The sequence below is a fragment of the Hippopotamus amphibius genome, chromosome 5, assembly GCF_030028045.1.
Source record: "Hippopotamus amphibius kiboko isolate mHipAmp2 chromosome 5, mHipAmp2.hap2, whole genome shotgun sequence".
Taxonomy (NCBI): Eukaryota; Metazoa; Chordata; class Mammalia; order Artiodactyla; family Hippopotamidae; genus Hippopotamus; species Hippopotamus amphibius.
The window spans coordinates 159175136-159202595 of record NC_080190.1 but is presented as its reverse complement, the minus strand read 5'-3'; the positions used below and the strand labels follow the sequence as shown (position 1 = coordinate 159202595).

Here is a 27460-nt window from a genome sequence, read left to right as displayed (position 1 = left end):
AGCCCTCGCGCAGCAACGAAGACCCAACATAGACAATAAAGAGAGAATAAAAGTTACAACGTTAATTTCTCATTATGTGGTCATTCTCTGGTTGGTAAATCACTTTATAAAATGCTTTTCTGCAAACTCTGAAATACCAAGCTCCTAAATTTGTCAACTAAAAAAAACGCACAACCTAAAGGCTGAGAATTATGTTTTATTTGGTATACTTGCTGAGGGCTTAAGCTGGGAAGACAGCCTCTCAGGTAGCTCTGAGGGACTACTCAGAGGTATGGGAGGAGCCAGGATATAAGGGAGTTTTGCAAGAAAAGAAAAAAATCAAAACAGGTAGTGGAACATCAAAGATTACTGCTAATTAAAGAAAAAAACATTGAGTTAATGAATTTAACGCTTTTCTACATAAGGGAAAACTGAAGAGTCTGGGCTCATTGAAATCATTTCTTTGATGTGCATCTTAACGACCTAGGGTCAGTATCCTGTTTTTCTCCATTCTGAATCCCCTCAGGGTGCACATCAGGGGCGGCTGCAGTGGCTGATGGCTTGATGGCCACAACATCCTTTGTTTACTGATACATAGAAGGAGACATTTTTCGTGGACAATTTTCATATGTCATCCATGAATAGTTTAATCTTAACATTTATAAACACACACAGGTGTAGGAATGACAGTTGAAGAACTGAAATGAAATTTACTTGGACGTGGTTCCAAATTGAAATGTAATTGAGTACCTTGTACTTCTGTGGTAGTGATTAAAAACACAATTATGGCATCACAGACCTGGCTTCCTGCCCCAGCTGCATTCTTCAGAGCTTTGTAACCTGGGGTGCTTCAGCTCTCTAAGACTTCAGTTTTCTCATCCCTAAATCAAGAATGATAATAATACCTAATAAACAAAGTTGTTGTGAGGGTTAAATAAAATACAGAATGCAAAGCAATTGATACTGTACCTGGCATAGAGTAACCTTTACTATGTTCATGGTGGAAGCTGTCGTCATCGTCATTGTAAGGTGGGAGAGGAAATTGTGTCCCCTAGTCTTGTCCTTACTTTTATCTGTTTGGGGAGGTTACAGGTAAAATAAAAGGTAGATTTGACTAGAAACTATTTTACATAATTGAAATACCGGATGTGGGCACCTGATCCTTTACTGAAGAATTAGGTAATGTTAGTTAACAAGTTTTCTCAATATTTTTGTTAATATCTCATATACGATGTTTTACAGGCAGAATAGATACTCAGTGTCTATCACTTTAGAAGTTTAAGTCCCTCTATGAAAATGTCCGTTTATCATTTGCACTATCTCCTGTGTTTTCTATGTGTTCTCTTTAGGTGTGTACCTAGAATAAATTCTTCATTTTAGCTCAAAGCCTCTTGAAATATGCTTTAAAAAATATACCTCAGTGTGTTTAAATCACTTCTTCAGAAGAACATGCACTTAAGCATCACTGCCTCAGTAGTCAGCATCAACACATAGTTCTTTAATGACATTTTCCCTTAAACAGATTAGCAAAGATGGTGTTCTGACTGCACTGGGACTCTGATGGCTACCTCTGTAGAAGGGCCTCCTTGCCAAGAGTTATACATTTTCCTACAAGGAATTTTATCAATAAACATTAATCCAGTGATTGTCAAACTTTTGGCCTCAGAACCCCTTCATACTCTTTAATATTATGGAGGACCCCCAAGAGCTTTTATGTGGGTTTTATCTATTGATGTATATTGTATTAGAAATTAAAACAGAAAATTTTTAAATACAGTTGATCTTTGAATAACACGGGTTTGAAGTGTGTGAGTTCACTTAGACACAGGTTTTTTTTCCAGTAGTAAATACTACAGTTTTATGTGATCTGAGGTTGGTTGAATATGCAGATGTGGAACCCTGGATACAGAGGGTCAACTATAAGTAATATACAGATTTTCAGCAGTGCCCTTAACCTTCACATTGTTCAAGGGTCAACTGTATCTATTTATTCATTTTAAAACAACAGACCATTATATAACATAAATAGCATATTTTTATGAAAAATATTTTCTAAACCAAAAACAGTTAGTGACATGAGTGGAATTTGTACTTTTTTTAATGTCTTTTTAATGTCTGACTTAGAAGACTGCTGAGCTTTCATATCTGTTTCTGCAGTCAGTCTGTTGAGATGTTACACATCATGTAGCCTCTGGAATAACTCAGTGCACACGTGTGACAGGTGAGCGTGAATAAGGCAAATAGCATCTTAGTATTATTAGGATAATAGTTTTGCCTTAACGAATCCCCTGGGGATTCCAGGACCACACTTGGAGAACTGTTTAATCAATATTATTGAATCTCTAATTTAGATTAACAGGATTCTAAATGCAGAGGTCTTTAGTTATTCATTCTTTCCTAATGTGGTCTCTGTCCTCATGAAACTCATGGTCTAATAGGAAAGACAGATGTGAATACATTTAAGTAGGAAAGAGTGACAAATTCTGTGCTCGGGGCAGGGGTGTGTGTGCGTGTGTGTGTGTGTGTGTGCGTGTGTGTGTGTGTGTGTGTGTGTGTGTGTGTAGAGGGTATTCAGGATCCATTCTACACAGGAGGTGATCTTTCAGCTGAATTTTTAAAAAGGGGTTGGTGTGTGACAGTCAGAAGTATTCTGGAAAAAAGCAGCAGGAAAAAGCACATTTGGGAAACTTGTTGACACCCTGTTAAAGTGGACTTATTTTCTTTCTTTCTGTTTCAGTTTATGATTACAGGTGGAAATCTACAAGACAGTAAAGATGCACTGCATTTGGCACAAACAAATGGTATCCTCATATCACTTTTACCCCCCCAAAAATGAATTAATTTATTTTGAAGAAGTCTTTCTGAGAACTGCCTCAGGTACAAATACAGTGGGTCATGACTGTAGACACAACAGGAAGACAGAATGATTTCAGTGGGACATGATTAAGATGAAAAGAATTCAAAGTGCCCATTGTTATAGCAGATGCTTGATGAACCCTCTTATATTTAATAAGGATTATTTTAAGATTTCAGTTAATGAGAATTAAATTCACTAGGCATAGAATTTAACCTCAAATATTCCTGGTGTAGAATTTTTCTGTGCTCTTTTTTAACTTAAGCTGTGAAAGATAATTTATTAAATATTTATCGTGCTGATGAGAGAGACTGTGCAAGGCCCCAGGAATGCAAGTAATAATATATAATCCCTCATGTGCTCACTTTATGTTCATACATATGCATTTAAAGTCTACAAAGTTTTGGAGTTGATTCCTACGAGAATCCTAGTTACATAAAACACCTCCTTTATCTGGCATTCATTTACTTAACCTTCTTTTTGTTTGTTTTTGTCGGGGAGAAGCGGGGAGCATACTTCATGTGCTAGACACTGAAGAATCAGGCATTCCATGTTGTTTTTCAAAATACTGATTTATTCATTAAAAGCTGTTTTTTATTGAAATCTTTCTAAAATGCATACTTCTTTTCAGGATCCACTAACACATTTTCTTAGTGATTAAAGTCATAAAAATAATCATCTTGCCAGAAGCTTCTGATGTATGTAAGAGTATTATCTTCCATACTGTTATCCCCAGACAGATATGCTTTTAAAAGTTCTCGAATCTCCACTGTCAGCCCTCTTCCACTCCTCTGCATATACCTGCTGCCTCAGTGCTTTAAAAGCTCTGCCTCCTTTTCCCTGTGAACATCTGCGTGGGAGCCTGAGGAAGGCACCCCGTCTCTCCCATGGGTTCATCAGGTGCAAGAGCTTTAAGCTTCTCAGGAGCCCTTTTCAACCTCACACCTGTACTCCATACAATTAAAACACCAAAGTACAGCCTCCAAATAAGTGAGCTTTATTTTTTATTAGAAAAGTGAATCTTTCTTCCACTTGTTACCCTTTTTAAGGGAAAGGAATGCGTTTTAACCATTAATACATGAAACCTGACAAGTCATGTGAATAATGAATAATAAAGTAAAATTACAAAATGAAATGTCATTACCTAAGAAATTGTTTCATTTTCCATTCAAAAGGCTCAGTAAATGCCAAACTTTGGAAAGAGTTGAATTATTTTTACCAGTACATTAAGGCAGTTTTCATATTCATGTCCTATTGTGTTAGTATTCCAAAAATTCTTATGTGATTAACCCACTGCAGTTCTGGTAGTTTGACTAGTTTATGAGTACTGTTAAAAATTGGCCAGTAGAAATTATTTGATGATATATCATTTTGCATGTTAAATACAAATATGAAAAAAATTTTGAAAATAATCCTAAGACATTATTTTGTCCTAGATATGTTTTTCAGTACAGTTGGGTGTCATCCTACAAGATGTGTTGAATTTGAAAAGAATAACCCTGATCTTTACTTGATGGAGTTACTAAAACTTGCTGAAAACAACAGGGGGAAGGTTGTAGCAATAGGGGAATGTGGACTTGGTAAGTGCTGACTTATCCTGTTAGAGTGACTTTGTTTAAAAATAATTGATTTGTTCTGTACAAGTCATGAGTAATTATTGATTCTTTTTTATCTTTTAAAGATTTTGACCGACTACAGTTTTGTCCCAGAGATACTCAGCTCAAGTAAGGAAATTTGTTGTCTTTAGAAATTATTGTAAAATCTTAAGGGTGATTTTTAAATAGCTTTTATCAGTTCAGAGTGAAGTTAGGTTAAGCATCAGGGTGTTTTGTTTTTCCCTTTGTATATCAAAAGTTAAGTGAAACAAATTCCATGCATACTTGCATGAATCTCTTAAGGGATAGAAGCATATATTCCCTAGTTGTTTAACCATCGAATTTGATTTTACTGGTAGAAACAGGGATGAGTTTACACAATAGACTTTTGATTTTTGTTTGTTTAATAATTGCATTCATACATGAACCATTCCAATAAAATGAATTAAACTCAGTTGTGGGGCGTATGATTTTAAGATCTTAAAAAGAGATTATAGGATCAATCACCAAAGCTAGAAAAGCATATTTTACTCTTGATGGGCATTGGATATTGTCAGTTTGGAACCTGAGAATCCTTTCATAGGATCCATGTTGAGAATGGTGGCTTCTGAGAAAACTCCAAGCCCACAAGCCTTGGAGACTTCTTATAACCTATTGCCTATAGCTGTTAGTTGGAGCTCCTGTCACCAGACTGGTGGGTAGTGTTGAAGGCTGAAAAGGAAAATTATGTCATAGGCTTAATTTAAGACATAAGTGTTTTGTTGAATTTCAGAAACAATGTATTAATTATCAAGATGGTAAAACATTAAAATGAGCTTCTAAAGGAGGCTAATTTAGTTATTCATCGATTCAGCAAATATTTATGGAGTATATGTGCCGGAAACTGGTGGGAACTCATAGTTTATTCATGGTATACAAAACTGTGAATAAGGTATAATATCTGCTCCCAGATAAATAACCTTCATCCTGCTTAGTTTCTCATACATGAAGGAGTCTCTCTTAGGATACCATCTAGCTCTCATAATATTTAATAATTAACCCTTTTTGTCATATGAGGTCATATGATCTCAGTCAGTGCTTGATGGCCTGAAGGGACTTTTTAAATTATACCTGCCAGGAGTGTACTTCTTCCCACTCCCTCCCCTGCCCACACATGCAATCCCAGTGTGTCCAGTCCAGGTGAAAGTGCCTACAGTGAGGAGCAGATTGACCAGTGAGTTTGTCGTACCCTGGACTTCAGGGTCCAGAATTTCTGACGGACCACAACCAAGTGACACAGGATGGGTTAATGTTCTATGGACTCTTCCCTTCAGGCTTCACAGTTATAGAACCCTCCAGAGCTGTTTAGTTAGTGGCATATTATTTGCTGTGTTTTTCAGGGACATTCAGGTCATTACTGGCAGGATTACTAAATCTCTGTACCTCTCTTAAATATCATGTAGGTCAGTTCACTTAACCTTAAAAGTGCACGTATTCACATTTAAATAGAGAAACAGTTGTATGTAATAGTTTCTTAGGCTAAGCCCACAGATCATAGTTACTCCACTTTCGTGTCTGTTTTGGCCAAGATGAACCTCGTGAGGCAAACAGATTGTGTGATGTGACCATCAAGGGCAGTGGCAGAGTCGCCCGAGATTTCTTGCCCGTGACTTTTCAGCCAGATGACTTAAACTGATTCTAGTGTGCAGCCTGAATACTTTAAACCTGATTTTTATGTGTGTGTTAAATGAAAACATTGATAGTATCAGCTCTCTTTTACTGCCCTGGGGATACCTCACCATCATCTTAAGATCAGAACTGGAAACAAGACGTACTAGCCGTAAAGAGTTTATGCTGCAGCACACGTGCCAGCTGTCCAGGTGATGATCTGTAGTAGAGAGTTGAACTCCACTCGTTAAGTAACTGGTTACCAAGTGCCTCCTCAGTCTGATACAAAGAAGAATAAGACTTGGATCCTATGCCACTACAGGCAAGAGAGGACGTAAATAGTTAAAATAGGTTGGAAAGTGCTGTCAGAAAGGTAGGTGAACCTCAGGGGAAAGGACTCACTTTCTGAGAGAGTCAGAAGGCTTTGCGAAGGTGACGGGATAGGACCTAGGCCTCTTCCAGAGCAGGTGAAGCTAAGGACAAACTAAAGTACAGTAGAAATTTTGAACAGTTCAACTTGAAATTTCATTTTATCATAAAACATCAAATGACTTAGTGAGTAAAAAAATAACAAACCAGCAGTAACTGCATTGGGACAGTTATGGAAACATATACCCATGTCTTCTACCTTTACCCCCTCCTTTCCCATAGGATGTACTGACAGCATCAGCCCTGTTCTCTGCCGCACAGTACTCTGTGCTTGTTTCAGCATTTTTTACCCTATAATGAAGGTGTTTGTTACCCCTTCCGCTCCCACAACAAACTAGTGTATCTGAGTTCTCCAAAGGCACAGACCAAGTCTTCTTCATGTTCTAGTTCCAGTGGCACCTAGCACAGTACTCTCAGCACATCATAAATGTGCACTGAATTTTTAATAATGAGGAAAGTGTCTTTTTGATTCCTGTAGAGCATCACAGATGAAAAGCCTATAATTCGCTTTTACCGTTGAATCTATTGGAAGAATTTAGATTTTGGTTTGTGCCTGTATATGCCAGTTGTCCATCTGAAACAGGTAACTAGTATGTGATTTGTCATTTTTGTTTTGCTTTTTAAGTAAAAATGTATAGTCAGGAAAAAGATCTGTGAGAAGAGAAAAACTGAAAATAAAATAGTATAATGGATTGGGGGCAAGACCAAAACAAAAAAACAAAACAAAACAAAAAACCCCCCACTACTCTGCAATAAACAAAGTATCTGAAAAATAATGGTAAGTAAAGGCAGTGGATAACGTAGTATTAAAATTAAGACCTTTGGAGTTAACAGAACTTTAGGTTTCAATCAATACTGCCTTTTGGTACCTACATATTCCTTTGTAAATCTCAATTTCATCATCTTTGAAATGGGGATAATACTGCCTGCCTTTCTTAACATTTAGTATGTAAAGTCCATTGTGCTGTGCCCAGCACAGAGTCAGTGCTCAGTAAATTGTGGCTATTGTATTATGCTTAGAAATACCACCATCCTAAAGGAAGATACCAGCTATAGTTTTTGTTTGGGGTTTTTGAAAAGTGTTTTTTAAAGAGCAAAAAGAAAAGAAAAGCAAGAAGACAAGGAAAAAACCTGATTTAGTTATGGAAAGGTTAGCGTTTAACCATACCCTGTATTTTTAGCTTCTCTGCCCAGTGCTACACTCCTTTCCTTGTTGCAAGTTAGAGTTCTGTTCACTTGAGGGGGAGGAATTTGCTTTTGGCATTTTTCTTGGGGTTTTAGAATGTTAATACTGTGCATGTTTTTTGTTTTTTTTGTTTTTTTTAAATCAGATATCAGACAGAATTTCAAAATAATCACTTGGGGATTTAGGGAACCTCAGAGATGATGGCGAGGAGTGCCTTGGTCCCTTATCTAGCTTAGAGGAGGGATTCGCACTGGGTTCTGGTGTACTGCTGGAATGCTTTGGGTCTTTTGGATTTGCCTCAGTCCAAATTACAGGCATTCCTCTGAGATATTGGGGGTTCAGTTCCAGACCATCACAGTAAAGCAAGTCACAGGAATGTTTTGGTTTCCCAGAGCACATAAAAGTTATGTTTACACTATACTGTAGTCTGTTAAGTGTGTGGTAGGATTATGTCTAAAAAAAAATGTACAGACTTTAATTAAAAAATACTTTATTGCTAAAAATTGCTAACCATCATCTGAGACTTCAGCAAGTCAGTCTTTTTGCTGGTGGAGGGTCCCGCCTCAGTGTGGATGGCTGCTGATGGATCAGGGTGGTGGTTGCTGAAATTTGGGGTGACTGTGGCAATTTCTTAAAATAAGACAACAATGAAGTCTGCCGCACTGATTGACTTCCGATCATGAACTATTTCTCTGTAGCACGCAGTGCTATTTGATTGCATTTTACGTACCGTAGAACTTCTTTCAAAATTGGAGTCAATCCTCTCAAACCCTATCATTGCTTTATCAAGTAAGTTTATGTCATGTCATTTCAACAGCCTTCACAGCAGCTTCAGCAGGAACAGCTCCCGTCTCAAGAAACTACTGTCTTGGCTCATCCATAAGAAGCAGCTTCTCATCCATTAATGTTTTACCATGAGACTGCAGCAATTCAGTCACATCTTCAGGCTCCACTCCTAATTCTAGTTTTCCTGCTGTTTCCATCGCATCTGCAGTTACTTCCTCCGCTCAAGTCTTAAACCCCTCAAAGTCATCTATGAGGGTTGAAACCAGCTTCTTCCAAACTCCTGTTAATTTTGATATTTTGATCTCTTCCTATGAATCACGAATGTTCTTAATGGCATCTAAAATGGTGAATCCTTTTCAGGTTTTCAATTTACTTTGCCCAGATCCATCAGAGGAATCACTATCTATGGCAGCTATAACCTTAGAAAATGTTTTTCTTATGTAGTAAAACTAGAAAGTAAAAATTACTCCTTGATCCATGGGCTGCAGAATAGATCAAGCAGTAATTAACAGCCATGAAAACATGAATCTCATTGTCCATCCCCATCAGAGCTCTCGGGTAAATGGGTGTATTGTCAGTGAACAGTAATATTTTGAAAGGGATCTTTTTTTTCTGAGCATTGTCTCAACAGTGCACTTAAAATATTCAGTAAACCCTGTTAAAAACAGATGTGCTATCATCCAGGCTTTTGTTATTCCATTTATAAAGCACAGACAGAGTAGATTTAGCTTAATTCTTAAGGGTCCTAGGATTTTCAGCTTGGTACATGAGCACTGGCTTCAATTTAAAGGCACCAGTTCCATTAGCCCCTAACAAGAGAGTGATCCTGTCCTTTGAAACCAGGCATTGACTTCTTCTTTCTAGCTGTGGAAGTCCTAGATGGTATCGTTTTTCAACATAAGGCTCTTTTGTCTACATTGAAAATCTATTATTTAGTTGTAGTGACCTTCATTAATTATCTTCACTAGATCTTCTGGAAACTGCTGCAGCTTCTACATCAGTACTTGCTGCTTCGCCTTGCACTTTTATATTATGGAGGTGGCTTCTTTCCTTAAACCTCATGAACCAACCTCTCCTGGCTTCAGACTTTCCTTCTGCAGCTTCCTCACCTCTCTCAGCTTCATAGAATTGAAGTTAATTAGGGCCCTGCTCTAGATCAGGCTTTGGCTTAAAGGAATGTTGTGGCTGGTTTGATCTAATATCTAGACCCCTAAAACTTTCTCCATGTTACCAACAGGGCTGTTTTGCTTTCTTATCATTTGTGTGTTCATGGGAGTAGCACTTTGAGTTTCCTTCAGGAACTTTAACTTTGCATTCACAACTTGGGTAACTGGCTCAAGAGGCCTAGCTTTTGGCCTGTCTTGGCTTTAAACATGCTTCCTCACTAAGCTTAAGCATTTCCAGCTTTTGATTTAAAGTGAGAGACATGAAACTCTTCCTTTTACTTGAACACTTAGAGGCCATTCATCATAGGATTATTAATTGGGCTAATTTCAATACTGTTGTGTCTCAGGGAATAGAGAGGCCCCAGGAGAGGAAGAGAGACCAGGGAACAGCTGGTAGGTGGAGCAGTCAGAACACACACAATGTTTATTAAGTTCGCTGTCTGGTATGGGCAAGGTTTGTGGCGCCCCAAAACAATTACTATAGTAACATCAAAGATCACTGATCACAGATACAGTAATGAAAATACAATTATACAATACAATACAAATACAATAATGAAAAAGTTTGAAATATTGCAAGAATTACCAAAATGTGACACAGGGACACAAACTGAGCAAATGCTGTTGGGAAAATTGTGCCAATAGACTTGCTTCATGTAGAGTTGCCACAGACCTTCAATTTAAAAAAAAAAAAAAAGTACCCAAGAAGCTCAATAAAACAAGCTATGCCTGCAATAACAGCTGCTATTCTGAAGTTGAACTTTTCAAGCCCTTGTCCTTAGCCATTGTTGACCCTAAAATGTAAGAAGCAGTAAGACCCTAAAACAATCAGAAGCAAATTGCAGCTTTGCAAAAATGAGCAGATCTAACTCAAGTAAAGAATGATTCTCATTTATGAATTTTTAAAAACTTGAAAGAAACAGAGAAGTCTCTTAATAGGTGCTGCTTCCTGCCCTTTAACTTGTTGTTATTCCTAGTTGCCATAGTGGGTTGTTTTTTCTTTAAAGACAATAGTCACTTGATGTTAAGTACCGGTTGTCCTCAATTTGTGTTACTGGGAATGCTTTTTTTACCACATTGTTTTCTTATGATACCTAGTTAGCTTGAGCACGTCAACCTTTCTTTTCTCAAATTATATAAAATTCTGTAAGCACGTTGCTTGGGCATCTGTTATTTTCATATATTGTACTTTTGCCTACTCTGGGATAGGAAGGCTTATTTCCAAGCTGATCATTAGATTCTGTAAATCTGTTGCTTGGTTGTATTGTTTTGTGTAGCCAGAAGTCAGATATGGAGTAAAGTTTACATAATGACTGGAGAACACTTAATGGCTGACATTTGAATTACTTTAGACGTTATGGAAATAGTGACTAGTAGTAATTATTAAAGTATTTTTTTCCAAGTGTTTGTTTATATTTCCTGCACTGTGAAGTTTCAGCATCATGCTAATTAAAAATATTTTTGCTTATTCTAGTCCAGCAGAATTTGAAAAAAAACCCTAAACGTTGGGTAATAAAGACATAGACCACCAACTTTAGGATGACTATTTCTTTGAGAAGTACGTTTCTGTTTCTAATTTTAAAATTTAGTGTTTTCAGGAGTTTTACAAAGGGGGTACTCTAGGAAAATAGTTGTCTGGCACTTCAAGAAGACAAGATATAGGAAAACATAGCAGAAGAGATTTAAGTTAAACATTGGAGAAATTGTTCCCGCAAATTAAGGTACCTGGAAGAGGTAAACCCCTTAAGAAAATAAGACACCTAATGTCTGTAACTCCTGGTTTAGCTTAAACTACATGACCGTTAATGAGAACCAGAGGGAAAACTGCTGAAATGAAAAGACACACAGAACTCCTACCCTGTCCTGTCCTCTGGATATTGTCATCGTATTCTGGGACGAGGAAGAGGCTTCTTGAAAGCCTCTTGTGTGTTGTGATCTTGGACAAGGTCTCACACCCCAGACACCAGTTCTTGTCCTGTTCTAGGGTTATTTTGAGGATTAGATGAGATAATGGTATGAGGCACTTAACAACCTTGTTATAAAGTACTCTAAAATGTTCAGGGCAGCCATTTTATCATGTTATTTTCATTTTTCTGAAAAATAGAGTATTTCAGTTTTTGTGCTCATTTGTTTAATAAATTCTTTGTGTTTCGTTTTTAAGGGAATCTTTCTTTTTGCTCAGTGGCAGTAACTTCTTGTATAACGGCACATAGAAAACGCTGAGGATAAAGCTTGGCTTCTCACTGGACTGAGTTGATTCCCACTGGTGGTGCTCAGCCAGCTCTCGGGATGAGGGGCTGACCGTGTCTTTTCTGCCACCAACACATGCTTTAGGGAAGGGATCCCACGAGTGATAGGAGGGTGTCCACTTCATTTGTTGGGATTTAGTCAGAAAACTAGTTAAAAGTAATTATTTGGGGGAACAGTCCCCATCACTGGAAACTTAAACCATATAGCTCTTTACTTCTACCGATCATTGGTAAAGTGCTGCCTAATATATGTGGCAGTTATAATGGAAAAAGTAACAAACATTTCTGAAAATAATTTTGTAATCCCAGAAAATGAAGTAACCCTTTCAGGAAGTTTTTATAAAAGCTTTCAGCTAGGCCTGATGTGTTTTAAATGCCTGAATTCAGTATTTCTGTCCTATAATTTCTAGAGAATAAAAGTCCTTTAACTTAAAATCATTTGACAATTATTTTTCTCATGCTAAAATAAAATTTTTAATGAGGAAAAAAATTTTTCTTGCATTATTCAGATATTTTGAAAAACAGTTTGAATTGTCAGAACAAACGAAATTACCAATGTTTCTTCACTGTCGGAACTCACATGCTGAATTTTTGGGTGAGTTAAAGCTAACGTGTCATTTAAAATTTAAGAATTTGCAGAAATCAAGCTATTTGCTAAAAGTTGTTTCTGCTTTAAATTCACAGACATAATGAGAAGAAATAGAGATCGGTGTGTAGGTGGAGTGGTAAGTATAGAAATTGCTGTTAATAAATGATGCACAAAAGCACCTTGGTTATTAAAATTGGCCTCTATAAAGTAATTCAGATGTCAGCAATAAAGTTACTAAGGTTCTGCTCTCTCTTATTTGGAGGGCATATAAATTTACTGTTGAATCTATAGACTAGATATGGTACAAACATAAACCACGCTATTTTAGTTACATTTACTTTGTTCAGAGTACAAGAATGAGTGCAGATTCTGTTCACAAGAACACCCCGTGAGTTTAGTCCTGCACTTTGTCTTAGTCTGTGTAATCTTCTTTTTCTCTGCTTCTCCCATCAGCCATTCTTTAATGTTCTTCAGTTTAAATTTTGAGCAAAATATAAACTGAATTTAATAATATTTTAAAATATTTTAGCACTTTTCAGGTTTGCCTTAATTTCTTGTCAACTGTATTTACTGTTATCACTCTCATTAGAGACATGTTCTCATTTGTGTAGTTTGCTTCTGCTCTAAACACTTCTCTATGGTCATGTCAGCCATTAGTCTTGAGACAGTTCCATAAGTATTATCTGCCCACCACTTAGCTCGGGTATCCATAGCAGTGATTTCTAATTTTTTTTGGATCATGGACTCCTTTGAAAATCTGCCTCAGAAAAATGCTCATCTGTACAATTTTCACATGTAATTTTAGGAGAGACTCACTGGTTTCTAACAAAAAGAAAAGCTGTTATCCAGGTGTATGAAATCCCATAGTTACACTGTGCCATCCCAGGAAGTGGAGGTGGCATGGAACACTTACTGTATGACCACATTGCATTGCTTTGATAGTTTTGTATATATTTTCTCAAGTTTTTAGCCCCTGCTTCCTGGTTCGTACCACTAGTGATACGCACGTTTTCTGCATTGTTGTGGTGTTAATATCACTGTGCACATTTTCTTTCTTTCTTTCTTTTTTTTAATAAATGTATTTATTTTATTGTCTGTGTTGGGTCTTTCCTGCTATGCGCGGGCTTTCTTTTTAGTTGCGGTGAGTGGGGGCTACTCTTCATTGTGGTGCATGGGCTCCTCATTGCTGTGGCTTCTCTTGTTGCGGAGCACGGGTTCTAGGCGCGTGGGCTTCAGTAGTTGCAGCACATGGGCTCAGTAGTTGTGGCTCACGGGCTCTAAAGCACAGGCTTAGTAGTTGTGGCGCACGGGCTTAGTTGCTCTGCAGCATGTGGGATCTTCCTGGAGTAGGGATTGAACCCGTGTCCCCTGCATTGGCAGGCGGATTCTCAACCACTGTGCCACCTAGGAAGCCCCTTTCTTTCTTTTTTTAAGATTTTTTTTTTTTTGATGTGGACCGTTTTTAAAGACTATTGAATTTGTTACAAGATTGCTTCTGTTTTATGTTTTGGTTTCTTGGCCAGAGGCATGTAGGATCTTAGCTCCCCAACCAGGGATTGAACCCTCACCCCCTGCATTGGAAGGCAAAGTCTTAACCACTGGACCACCAGTGAAGTCCCTCTGTGCACATTTTCATCTGTACTTTACTGACCCTGTAATTTCTCCTTTAGAAACTGTCCTTGGGAATTGAGAGAGGCTTTCATTAATGCCCTTATGGTTATTGTGGCACTTACAACCTTCAGGCTCTACCTCTCCGCCCATTTTCTTTATTTCTAAATAGAATTTATTTGGATGATTTTATAATGCAGTTGACTTGGAACAATATGGTGGTTAGGGGCACTGACCCTCTGTGCAGTTGAAAATCCCTGTATAACTTACAGTCAGCCCTCCGTATGCACGTGTGGATTCAACCAACCGAGGACTGTGTAGTACTGTAGTATTTACTGCTGAAAAAAATCCACGTGTAAGTGAACCTTCTCAGTTAAGGCCTGTGTTGTTAAAGGGTCGGCTGTAGTTTAAAAAAATTAACAGCAACAACAAATCCAACCTAAATGTATCAAAAACAAAAAAAATTGCCAAAGAAAGAATAACTAATTTTCTAAAATAGTCTATGAGGGTCATATTTAAAATTATCTTTATATTGATGGAGGCTATGTTTTCTTTCTAGTCAGCTGGGAATGCTGAGGGGAAGAACAAATGCTTTTGAACATCTGTGTAACATTCTATTTTTGAGAAACATGTTACCCACAGTGTATTCAGGCTCTCTAGTTGCTGTATTAATGTGACATCACTTGTTAGGTGTGTTTAAAGGAATCTTGTCACTTATTATTTTGACTACATAAATACATCTTAAGTGTGAAAAATTTTTAACCCCTTTATCTTTTTTTTTAAATGTAATCACATTTAAATATATGTGTATATATATTTTTTGTTTATTTACTTATTTGGCTGTACTGGGTCTTTGTTGCAGCACATGGAATCTTTTTTTAGTTGCAGCATGCAGAATCTTTAGTTTCAGCATGTGGAATCTTTAGTTGTGGCATGTGAACTCTTAGTTGCGGTATGTGGGATCTAGTTCCCTGACCAGGGATCGAACCCAGGCCCCCTGCATTGATAAAGTGGAGTCTTAACCACTGGACCACCAGGGAAGTCCCTAACCCCTTTATCTTTGACGGAGAAAAATACCATCTCAATCCTTTTTGCTTGCTGAGCTGATAATATTGACTGTATAACAACTTACAATTATTTTAGCAGTTTTCTTACAATCTCTTTGTAGATCTTAAAATTTGTCTCTTAAAATTGTTTCTCTTCTAGAAAAAAAAGTATTCTCTAACAGAAAAATTGAACATTTTAAAATACATTTAAATAGTTTTTTTTTTGTAACATTTCTACTTTTTCCTCATGCTTTTGCCTAGAATGCAGCTCCCTCCTCCAGGCCCCTTTCCTGGAGGTACAGCAGTAATGCTGGTGTGGAGACCTCCGCACAGCCACAGACAGAAATTCTAGACAGCCATCTCCTTCATGTCTCATCACATGGGAGAGGATGACAGGTTATAACTGTGAAATTTGATTTGAAAATAAAAGTTGTAGGGGCCACATTTGAAACCCCTTGTTCCAAAAACCCCTACTGCATTTAAATTTTTGCTTAGAAAAAGTAGAAAAACATTAGAAAATTTTTTGCTTAGAAAAACTGCATTTATATTTTTGCTTAGAAAAACATTATATTAATGTTATTTAGAATTTTAAAGAAAAAGTAATTATTATAATAAAATTTTGCCTTCGTGTCCTTAGGTGCATTCATTTGATGGTACCAAGGAAGCAGCAGCTGCTTTGATGGACTTGGGTCTCTACATAGGATTTAATGGTTGGTAGGTCCATGAGTTGTTTTGTTGTTGTTTCTTTTAACTTTTATATTAAGCAGATTTCTTAAATTGTTTTATAGTGAATTGCTGATAAAGATTTAAATTTGTTTTTATTAAAATTTGTGTTTTGCATTGATCTTGGTCCTTCACTTTTAGTAATAAATGTAAGAAGTTAAACAGTATGTTACTACTATAAATTTAAGCTCGAAAGTTATAAACTGCTATCCTGTGTTCCAGCAATGGAAAACAATTTTCTGTTGAGATCAGCAATTAGCTTTCTCTAGCAGTGCAATTTATTCTCAGATCATTTTATCCCTTTAAAACGTATGTGTTCACAGCATTGCATATACGCAAGTGATGTCCGCCTATGGGGGAAAGGTCATAATCGTCTTATATATCTCTGTAGGCCAACAAATGGAGGCTCAGCGAAGTTAAGAAATAGGTGTAAAATCACTCAACGTTTGAGAACCTGTATCCTCTTCCTCACTTGGTGACCTTCCTGCTTTTACACACACTGAACCTCATGCATCCAGTGCAGTCCTCTAGCACAGCTGGGTCCCTGGGCTCATTTCTTCCAAATAATTTGGTGGGCTTCCACCAGTGTCTTTTCTCAGGATATCAGTGTAGCTCAGTAAATAAGTTGCAAAATAGTAAGTCTTCCTTTCCCTCTTCAGTGTTTCATTCTCTTAAAATCACTACTTTTCCAAGTACTTTTTCTTTTTTTTTTAACTAAACTCCACTTTGGAAAATAGAATCATGAAATTAATTATTTGCTCTAGAGTTCAGACTAGTTTAAATGTCCTAGCTGCTTCTTTCATATTTTTAATTAATTGATGATTTAATTAATGTATACATTAATATGGAAATAATGTATGCATAAAGTAGTAGTACTAAAAGACTTATAAACAGTCTCCCAGCATGCTGTCTACCCCAAGTTAATTTTTCCAGAACCAACCAGTTTATAGCCTTGTATCTAAATATTAATGTATATGCTATTCTCTCTTAATTCATTCCCTCTGTGTGTTTCCATTAAGGTATATGAGCATTTTAGTTCTTATAGCCAATACTGCCCCCCCCCATTATTTCCTCTATAACCCTCTCAAATGTAGTTATTTGATAATTTTTGGTTATATGCATGTTTTCATTATTATGTCTGTGTAAATATTGTTGACTGCTGAACCATGTGATGTACACTTATTTTCCTGGATAACTTTCCTCATATCTTTATTAACTTGGCTTTCTTCAAAACTTGAAGCCTTCTTCACTTTCCAACTCTGTAAAATGCTGTTTTCTTTTTTTCCACATGAGGAAACCGGTGTGGATAATCGGATAATTCCCTTAGTTCCTGAGCCTTCCATCTTTCTGCTGCAGTTTGGACTAGTGTTTTTTCTGTGATAGAACTCCTAGTTTTAGATCCCATGTTTTCCATTTTGTTTTGATGGAACGCATGTTTGAAAATGAATTAATTCTGCTCTTCCCCTCGAAAGTTTGCCTGGATAGTCAATGAAAGGGAAAAAAAATACTTGATATTTTTTCTAGGCATGATATTCTGGATTAGAGAGCACTTTCAATGAGACTTTACAATATTCCAGTTCTGGGTTCCCGTCTATTCTGTTTCCCAGGGCGTTACCTGTGACATGCTTTTTCCCTGTGGAACATTTTAGTTCTTTATCTCGGGTATTATCAACGTGTGCAAAGGTGTTTTGAAGGGTTTCGGTCATCCTCTGCGGGCCCCTTCCAGCTAGAGGCTGACCTTTGTCAGCTCTGAGAAACTGGCTCGATTTTTTTTCCCCATTTTTTCTTTGGACCTCCCAGGCTGATATTCTGATCTCATTTTTTTTATTCAACAATTTTTTTTCCTCCTCTCAAAGAAGTGCTTTATTTTTCAACTTTTTTTTTGGCACACCACATGGCTTGTGGGATCTTAGTTCCCCGACCAGGGATGGAATCCGTGCGCCCTGCAGTGGAAGCCTGGAGTCCTAACCGCTGGACTGCCAGGGAGTTCCCTTTTCAACCTTTTTAATGAAACGTACTTAAGCTTTTGTTTTCAGTCTCTGAAAGCTCTCATTTTTCCTACCGTAATCTTGTTTGGCAGATGCAGCATCTTCCAATCTCCCTAAAGATAGAATTATGTATATATGTTAAGTTATTTTGTTTGCCATTTAATGCTTTTATTTCCTCTGAGTTCCTTTTCCTCTTTGTTCCTCTGTCATGATAGGGGCTTTCTTCAAATGTCAGTCACTTCTTTGCTGTATATTTTAAGAGTGAAGGGAAAAAGGCTCTTGGAAGCTCTGTGGGGAGATAGCCCATTAAACTGCAGGCCCACAGACGGCCAAATGACCCTCTCACTGAGGAATCCTTAATGTCAGCTTGTCAAGATCTTCCTCTGGGTTTGTCCAGTTTCCCCAGAGAGGGCTTCTCTGATCCCTGCTGGGAAAATGGGATGGGGATTCATAAACGTACCTGTGTTCTGGAGCAGGGTGGTGCTGAGGAGCGGTTGTCTCCATTCAGTAAGCAATCTCCATTTCCAGTCCGTGCCTCACCCTGCACTCCTCTGTGCTGCTTGTTCTCCAGTCCAGAGACCGTACACACATACCTCTCTCCATCTCTGTCTCTCTCTCTCGGGCCAGGGTCGGGGGCAGAAATTGTCATCTCTGCACCAATTCACTGGAAGGAAATCTGAGAATCCCATCTTCTTTTCTTTACCCTGACTTTTCAAACAATCCCCGTTTCAGTCCCCTGCCCTACCCCAGCCTTTCTAGGTACATAGTTCTTCCAGTTCTGAGAACTTTCTTGGGAGCACTGGTTTGCTTGTCTTCAGTATCTCTCTCTAAAGGCACATAGCACTTAAGTCACTTAGCATGTAAATATAGATCATTTACCATTTCTCCATCTACTTTCTGCTTTATGTTTTGTGATTAGGAGTTAGAAATGTCCCCTAGTTTCATCAGAATATGCTGTTTCTTCTTATTTGGGGATGATTTTCAAGAGAAGGGGGTAGAGGGCCTTTATTTCACCAACTTGAACCATAAGTCTGTCTTAGACGTTTCTAAGTGATATTGAGTTTATAAAGACTTGGCTTTAAGCTAATTATCTGAGATCTTTTTTCTCCTACATTGACTCAGAATTAATGGGTCAGTAGTTTAATTAGTCAAAGGCAATAATTCTATTCTTATTTTGAAATTCAGTTTAGCGTAGTCTTAATCTGAGTTTTTGGGGTATAGTAATTTAATCTATTTACATTATGATATAGTCTTTGGTTTCTAAAGATTAAATTAGAACTTTCCCCACCTCCAAGAAAATGGGAAAGTTTCAAATTTGACCAGAGAATTATGCAGATGCTCTTCCTTAAATGGGAAACCTTATTAAATAGAGATACTGGGTTTGATTAAAAAATATTTCTTCTGGTAGTATATATTTCTGTATTTAGGTCAGTTTTTTTTATTGAAGTGTAGTTGATTTAAATATTTCAGGTTTACAGCAAATTGGTTCAGTTATATATATGTATATATCTATACCTTTTAAAAATCTTTTCCGTTATGGTTTATTACAAGATACTGAGTATAGTTCCCTGTGCTATACAGAAAATCCTTCTTTTTTATCTATTTCTATATGGTAGTGTACATCTGTTAATCCCATATTCCCAATTTATCCCTCCCCACCCCCCACCTCTTTGGTAACCGTGTTTGTTTCCTGTGTGTGTGTAGATCAGTTTTTACAAGCATTAATACATGTAGGAAAAGAGTCAATCAGGCATGATTTCTTTTCATGAGATTAAAAATATGCAAATAATCTGATAATTTGGTGATGTTTTAAATTTAGTATCCATATCAAATATATCAGAATGTTTTAGAAAATATATTGATCAAGAATTAAGCTGGCTGAAAATAAGAATTTTGATTTTTTTAGAGAACACTAACAAAAAGGCTGGTACTTAGGGTAAACTAGACACACATTTCCCTCCTACCTCTCCTAAAATTCTACTAAAATAAAATTATATTCAAAAAGAAAAAGTAAAGAAAAAAAGACCACAGTTTTGCTAATGGAGAAATGTTTTATAGATTTCTGGAAAACAATGAAACTAGAAAACTTAGACTGTACCACTAAAGGGCCTCAGAGGAAATGGGAACAGATATAGCAGATAGAATCCCGGAGAGGCTTTGGGCTCAGAATTGGGACCAAAGTAGGGTGATTGAAGGCTTATATAGAGAAAGATACCACTCCCCATATCCACTCTCGTGCACAGAGTACAGAAGCAGCAAGCATAATTTATACTCGGGGGAAAAGTAATTTTTCTCAAGAAAACAATTAGTTTTCAGTTCCAAACTAAGACTTGGAATGCTCATGTTGATCCCAGAGGAAAGCATTTAGAGAACCACCAGCCTCACAATTAGTCCCTACCCTCTCACCCTTAAATGAAGTTGCAGGTCAATATGCCCAGTTCTGGAAAATAATATAGGGAAAAACACTTTAACAGAGACCTTCTATTAAGATTGGAGACACTGCATCCATAATATATGAACAGAATGCTACGAGAAAAAGAATATAAAAGAGTAAGAGCTCCTTAAGGTTAAAAAAAATTTTTTTTTAAGTTTTTAAACTTTAAAATTTTAAAAATAAAGATTAAAAGTTAATGTGTTAAAATAATAGCACCACTGGAGGAACCTAGGGAATCAACACATTTAAAAGAAAGATTTTTTTTTATTTAGCTCTACAAACTACCACGGGGTACCTAATCATAGACAGGAATTTTCTCTTTATACAAGTATTCTAGCTAATAAATGAAGGGCTGATAGAATTATAGTATCAACATTTTGCAACTCCTTATGAACTAATCAGTCTAGGCACTGGGCATCCACGACCGACATACAAAACTATGACTAGATATTATTTGCTTCTCGATAGAAGATCATACATACCACCACCTATGAAGTCTTGCAAAAAAGATAAAATTCAACTTGCGTCTGATGAAGATTCTGGATTGTACTCGAGTGGTTCTTTAAGAAACACAGAGGACACAGGAACCTATTAAAGGACAAGTCATGGATGAAATCAAGACTGGGAGACTTGGGGCAAACAACTGGGTTTCTTCAACAAATTTTATGGGGAAAAAAGAGATGTAGGAGAACTTACTAGGTTAAGAAATTTAGAATACTGATGACCAATTTGGGCTCAGAATTGGGACCAAAGTAGGGTGGTCCTTTGGATCCCAGGGCAAACAAAAGAAGCATGTATGATAATTTGAGTACTGGATATATTATGAGAAAGAGTTGGATTTTTCTTAGACGTGATAATACTATTGTGGTTATATGTTTTTTTAAATCCTTATACTTAGAGATATGTGCAGAAGTATTGAAACCATATAACATTTGGTATTTCCTTCAAGATAATAGAGGAGAGTGGGGGCAAGTGGATGGAACAGAATCGGCCAGGAGTTGATAATTGATGGGGCTAGGTAATAAATATATGGGGAGGGGGGTTCTCTATTATTCTAGTTTTGTGTATATTTGAAACTCTCCATAATAAAAAGTTGTAAAAAGTTCTGAATTAAAAGTGCAACATAAGGACAGTGTTAGTCATTACCACGTTATATAGCAGACCATCCCCAAACTCACTGACTTACTGAACTTTTCTTTTTAAACACTCATGGGTCTTTGGGTCAGCTGGGGTTTAATTGATAGAGGTGAGCTCTCTGCCACAGGCTGGGTTCAGATCTTCACCATGTGTTTTCATTCTGGGTGCCTAGGCTGAAGAGGTAAGAGCTACTTTAGTGCATGCTAATCTTGGAAGATCATGAGTGCCCGTTGCATATCACACAAGTGCATTCCAGGCCTCTGGCCATATCATCCCATTGGTCAAAAAACAAGTCTTGAGGCCATGGCCAGACTGAGGTTCCTTCTTCCTACTAAGAAATCATGGCAAGCATGCACATGCATAATTCTGTGAAAGGGGAGAGCACTGAGACCAATAATCCAGTCTGTCTCAGGGTCTATAATTAATCCCCCAGAAAAAGAGGTATGAAGAAACAGGGCCTTGGAGACCAATCCAGGAGTCCTAAAATTGACTAATAGAAGCCGGAGAGAGAAGGGAGAAAATGAAAGAGGGAAAGTCCTGTTTTTCCATAATGTTTTCGCAGAGTTAGGGGTGGGGAAGAGTCTCAATTGGAAGGTTCCAACTGCCTAAATGCATGAAAAGGTTTTATGCCTGGACACATTACCAAGTTTGAGAATGTCAAGAGTAATGGCAGATCTTAAAAGTTTCCAGGTTTGGGGGTGGGAGGGATCGGGTGGGATCTAAACAGGGATGAGAATAAAACTGACATCTCCTAGCCAGCTTCCTAGTTTCATACTATGTTAAATACTCATAGTTCTAACGGTGACTGTGATTTTCATCCTTTGTGCAGATTCTGTTTCTGAGTAATGAAACATGAATTTTGAGTATCTGATCCCTTCATACCAGTGAATCCCTAGGTATTTGGCCCATAAAGAAATCAGCCATACCTTCAAATTCAGCCTTATGAACTCCTCTAAATTATGCCAATTACCCAGAGAAGCTAATAAATTCTTTTCAAAGAATTGCTTAACATAGACTGTTAGAGAAAGTTATTGGACAATCAACTGATAAGCACAAAAAACTGCACCCCCTAAAGGTAGGATCTGGTTGGAACAGATCTTAATCTGGATTCTGTAAGGACAGGAATGTGCAAATACTTTCTAAAGTGTACTTCCACTGTAGCCAACCACAGTTTTGTTTCAGGATCTGGGGTTTTGTAATTGTTTTAGACAAGTTTATAATATGAAAAAGTTGTTATTCATTAAATGCACCATTTTATTTTATATATGAATAACTTCTTTTCTTTAAGCTCACTGAAAACTGAGGCTAATTTGGAAGTTCTGAAGTCAATACCTAGTGAAAAATTAATGATTGAGACTGGTAAGTTTGCCTTTAGAATTTAATTTTCATATTAAACCATACCCAAAAAGAGCTAGAGAAAAGTGAACAAGTATTATTTTATTTTAAAAAGCATGCTCAACCTCAACAATTATACTTTTCAGGAAGCCTTTGGGAGTTGTAATGGAAAAATATTTATGCAAGCGATTTTTTCAATTTTAGAAGTTTGACTAAGCCTAAGCACTTAAAAGTGGAATGTCAGAATATGTGGTAACTAAGGAGGTTTTATTAAACAAGGAGTCTTAAGTAAGCACTTCACCTCAGGGTTTCAAAAACTTCACAATTTTTTTTCATACAATGTCTTCTTTGTAATGGCTTAATTGTACAATACTTTTTAAGTAAAGTGCAAATATTTAAATCAAATTGGGTTTAAGAATTTTAGAAATTAATCTGTTGCCTCTCAAAATAAGACAGAAGTTAAAAATTTTATCTACACCCTGAACTCGAGGCTTTTCTCATACACATGGACTTTTTTTAGTAAAGTCAAGACTGAGTCATTCCATTTCCTTGGGGAGTCATGAAAACTAAATTATCTTATTAAAAACACAATGGTTGTAAAATATGTAAGCTATTATAATTCTTTACTAGAGAGGTAAGTAAATAATCCGAGTATTCAAAGCCCCTGTTTTGGGGACTTTTCTGGCAGTCCAGTGGTTAAGACTCCATGCTTCCACTGCAGGGAGCACAGGGTTTGATCCCTAGTCAGGGAACTAAGATCCTACATGCCTCACAGCCAAAAAAAAAAGGAAATAAAGCCACTGTATTACATTCAGTAGAGGCAAATAGAAGTTTAACTTAAATGTTTTCATGTTAAAATTGTATTTCTTTTAGCCTTAGATATTTTTTTTAAAGCATACCATATACCAACAATATTGTTAGTGGGGAAAAAAAGGAATAAAAGTTTAAGAATTTGTCCAATTCAAGATTTTTTCTTGTACTTTTCTTAAAGCTGTTTTCTGTTGCTTTTTACCATTTTTTAAGCTGAATCATGGCTTATATTTTAGAAGTTATATAATAGTTTGATTATATTCATTTAAAAAATAATTTAAAAAGGTAAATCTCTTTGAGACACTTCTCTTTCTTTGCTTAATTCTAGATGCACCTTGGTGTGGAGTCAAAAGTACACATGCTGGATCAAAATATATAAAAACTTCATTTCCTACCAAAAAGAAGTGGGAAAATGGGCACTGTTTGAAAGACAGAAATGAACCCTGCCATATAATGTAAGTAATTTGTTTTCATGGTCTTCAGAAATTTAAGTCAACCACCAAATACCATTTACAAAATGAACTCGACAGAATTAAGTTGGATGAAATCCAAATGAAGTTATCAAAGATCATTTTAATGCAGTGATTTGGAGTAATTCGTAGCTAATTGCTGTATATCAGCTCCTTTTTTCATATCCTGTCAACCCAGAGTGGTTTTATTACAGCAGTAAAAACTTCAAGTGATTTTGGTCATTTATCATTCTGTGGGGAGGGAAAAAGATCTTAAAGCTACCCATATATAGCACCTTACCTGGCTTAAGTTCTGTTATCTTGCAGGTTTCCTACTGAGGTATAAAAGCACCATCTAAGCAGGAGAGCTTTTTTTTAATGGTATCTGTATTTAAAGTGATTTGACAGCTTGAATAAACCTAAGAAATAACACAGTTCTTTAAGCCTCTGAACAAAAGGAAAAATTACAGAAAGGGTTTCCTTTTTCCAACTGAAATAAAGGGCAGAACTTTTTAGAATTTTATTTCCTAGAGGAAAAAAACAGTAATCCAGAATAATTTTTTAATTTTAGAGCACATGTGAAAAGAAGGGGTGTTACTCATCTGTTAAGGAGCTGTAGAGCATATTGTAATTTATAGGAAAAGTTTACTTTAATGGGCCCGTCATCCAATTTCTTTCATTGCACAAAAAGGTAATTTAAGTCTAGACCGTATCAATCTAGTATGGCTTATCAGTTCAGGCAACTGAACGTATTTATCACATGTGCATAAAAATTAATATTGGATTGTTGCTTTTAGATTGTAGTAATTCCTTTAATGTACACCATCTTTTTTAACAGGTAAGAGTATATTAGGTAAGCCAGATCTAAAATTCAGCGAGCAGAAAAATAAACAATTATTCTATAAAAATACACTGAAAAGACTTTATTAACATGCTGCTGTTGACAAAGACTTTAAAACTGAATGTTTTAAAATCTGTAGGGTGAGGAATATATTTAAACTCTGATTACTAAAGAAACACTTGTAATTTTTATGAAATGTAGGTACTTGCAAATTCAGTCCAGAGACGACATTTCTGAATAACTCTCTGGAGATTTAAGAGGACACTAGAGGCAAGAAAGTGGAAGTTTTCTAGCAGCCAGCTTAGAGAAAGTAGTTGCCAACAGTGTATCTAAATTGGTTTCCTATACTGCCTTAATCTTAAGTAAAAGTATAGCTGTTGACTTTAGCTATATATTTGCAAGACAAAATTTTAAGGTGTTTCTAAATGCAGACTTTGAAAAACCAAGGAGGCTTCTGAGTAAACTGCAATCATGAATACCATTCTGAGCAGGCAGAGTGTGGGAAAATCAACTTTTGCAAACTGAAAAATTTTAAACTACATTTCAGAAATACACACGCCCCTAGTCTAATGCTAAATACTAATTAGCAAGTTAATTCCTACTTACAAAGTCATTTTTATAAACTCCATCTATTAAGTTTTATGTTTTAATTATTTGTGTAGAGATCTTCCCCCACTTTTAGATTATAAATTCCTTGAAATAACATTTTGGAGCTCTCACCAAATATCAGGAAAGGTACAAGTTACTGAGGCTACACAGAATAATTAAGACCATTCCCACCCTCATCCCACCAGATGAGTAGGTACACTGTGTCAGGCACTTTGGATAAGTTATTAAACAACTCTGACAAGGATCCTCCTGGAGCAAAAAGCAGATAAAATGTATAATCCAAGGTAGCAGTGCTGTTATATATAGAGGTATGAACATATGACTAGGACCACAGGACAGAGCAGCTGCCTGCCCTGAGGGGAAATAGAGCACTTAACTAAGGTGACATTTCAACTGTTTACTAAGTTGGACAGGGAGTTAGGCCAGACCAAGACAAACACCTTGAGCGAAGGCAGACTGGAACAAAGACTGCAGTGTGGCAGAAAGCAGGATGCTCTGTAAGTGATAGGGAAGGTAGTGTAAGGCCAGAGAGTGAGGACTCTTGTGTGCCACCCGTAGTCTAGACTTTATCTGGGCCCAAAGGATTTTAAGCAGGAAAGCTATTTACTGGTACCAGTGTGAAGGAAGGACTGGAAGGGAGATTGGTGGCAGGAATCATATTGATTTCCCAGCATTATGTATTAATTTCCAATTTCAAGTAATTAACAGAAGAAAAATCTGTAGTTTGCTAAGAAAACTGGGTCTTTAGTGTCACTTTAAGTGCTAATAGATTTGCTTTTAGCATATTTTGACTGTCAGATAAAAATTGGGTAGTCAGTTCATTTAATATATATTAATCAAGGCTTTGGTTACTATTATAGAATTTAAAAGTTCCAGTTAATCTCTAATCTCTGTCCCTGATTCCTTTAGGTGTTCATATTTTAAAAACCCATAAAGGGAACAAAAAGTTTAAGACAAAAAATATTTAAATGTTTAATTCTGACTTTGAATTTTCTAATTCATGTGTAAGAAATATTGTCTACACACAATATTACTAGCAAACACGACTGGTTATTATTATAGGCAAAGAAACTGAAAGATTGACACTTTTCTGTTGCAGGGGAAAACATATAGGAAGTTCTCTCTCCCCATCCCCCCAATAACCATGCTTTGTTCCAAGTAACTTGTTCTAACTTCCTTTGTTGTCACTGGGCTGGTGATGACACAGCAATTTCTTGCTGTCCTTTACAACTAGTTCTCTAAGCAGTGGCTTTCAAACTTTGCTATCCCCACAATACCACAGTGACTCAGTACACACTTGCATGTATAAATAAAACCCAAACAGAAATGAAACAGTACTTCCCTTACTAAATGCAGTGTGCTTTTCCTTTTAATTTTTTAAAAGTGCATCATGACCCACAGTTTAAAAGGACTCTTCATTTCCACTGGGTTAATTCTGTAATTGTGGTACAGATAATATGGGCTGGTTGTATAATTTACTTGAACCTGGTTCTTGGCTCTGGTTATATGCAAGACTGTCCCAGAAACTTGTCTCTAATTGCTCTGGTTTAAATATCCTAGCAGTTAAACTTTTCTGTTAACACTGCTGAAGACTTTACCTGTTAGGCTTTTTATGTTAAGGATGCTAAAACAGTATCTTTTCCTTTAGGAGGAAAAAGATAATTAAATACCTTTAAAACTGAATATGTACTTAGAAATGTAACCATCCATTTTTGTTTTATTTTAGTCAAATACTGGAGATAATGTCAGCAGTAAGAGATGAAGATCCACTGGAACTAGCCAATACACTATATAACAACACAATTAAAATATTTTTTCCTGACATGTAATTGGTATGTGTCTCCCATTTTTCCATCATGTATATAAAATTTCATGGTAAAACTTAAAAGTTTCAATAAAGGAATTCTCTGGAAGCTGTCTAAAGAGGTACTGTATCACTGCATACCACCTATGAAGTCAGATCAGAATTTTTTAAAGTCACTTAATGTCTTTGTTTAAAA

General features: G+C 36.6%; 1 protein-coding gene across 9 annotated transcripts in view; it reads left to right on the top strand.

The window, feature by feature from the left end:
- TATDN1 (TatD DNase domain containing 1) overlaps positions 1–27383 on the top strand; it is a 38991-nt gene extending 11608 nt beyond the window's left edge. For 4 of the 9 annotated variants that reach the window (XM_057734613.1, XM_057734614.1, XM_057734616.1 and 1 more), the window contains exons 4-12: positions 2717–2780; positions 4270–4413; positions 4515–4557; positions 12401–12486; positions 12576–12616; positions 15772–15848; positions 22705–22775; positions 23890–24016; positions 27187–27383. In XM_057734613.1, coding sequence (XP_057590596.1) covers positions 2717–2780; positions 4270–4413; positions 4515–4557; positions 12401–12486; positions 12576–12616; positions 15772–15848; positions 22705–22775; positions 23890–24016; positions 27187–27289 — 756 coding nt within the window. In that variant the 3' untranslated portion in view covers positions 27290–27383. Of the gene's footprint in view, positions 1–404; positions 468–2136; positions 2201–2716; positions 2857–4269; positions 4414–4514; positions 4558–11116; positions 11201–12400; positions 12487–12575; positions 12617–15771; positions 15849–22704; positions 22776–23889; positions 24017–27186 lie in introns of those variants that run through there. The other 5 variants (XM_057734618.1, XM_057734619.1, XM_057734620.1 and 2 more) reach the window with 5 other exon arrangements.
- Positions 27384–27460: the final 77 nt, after the last annotated feature.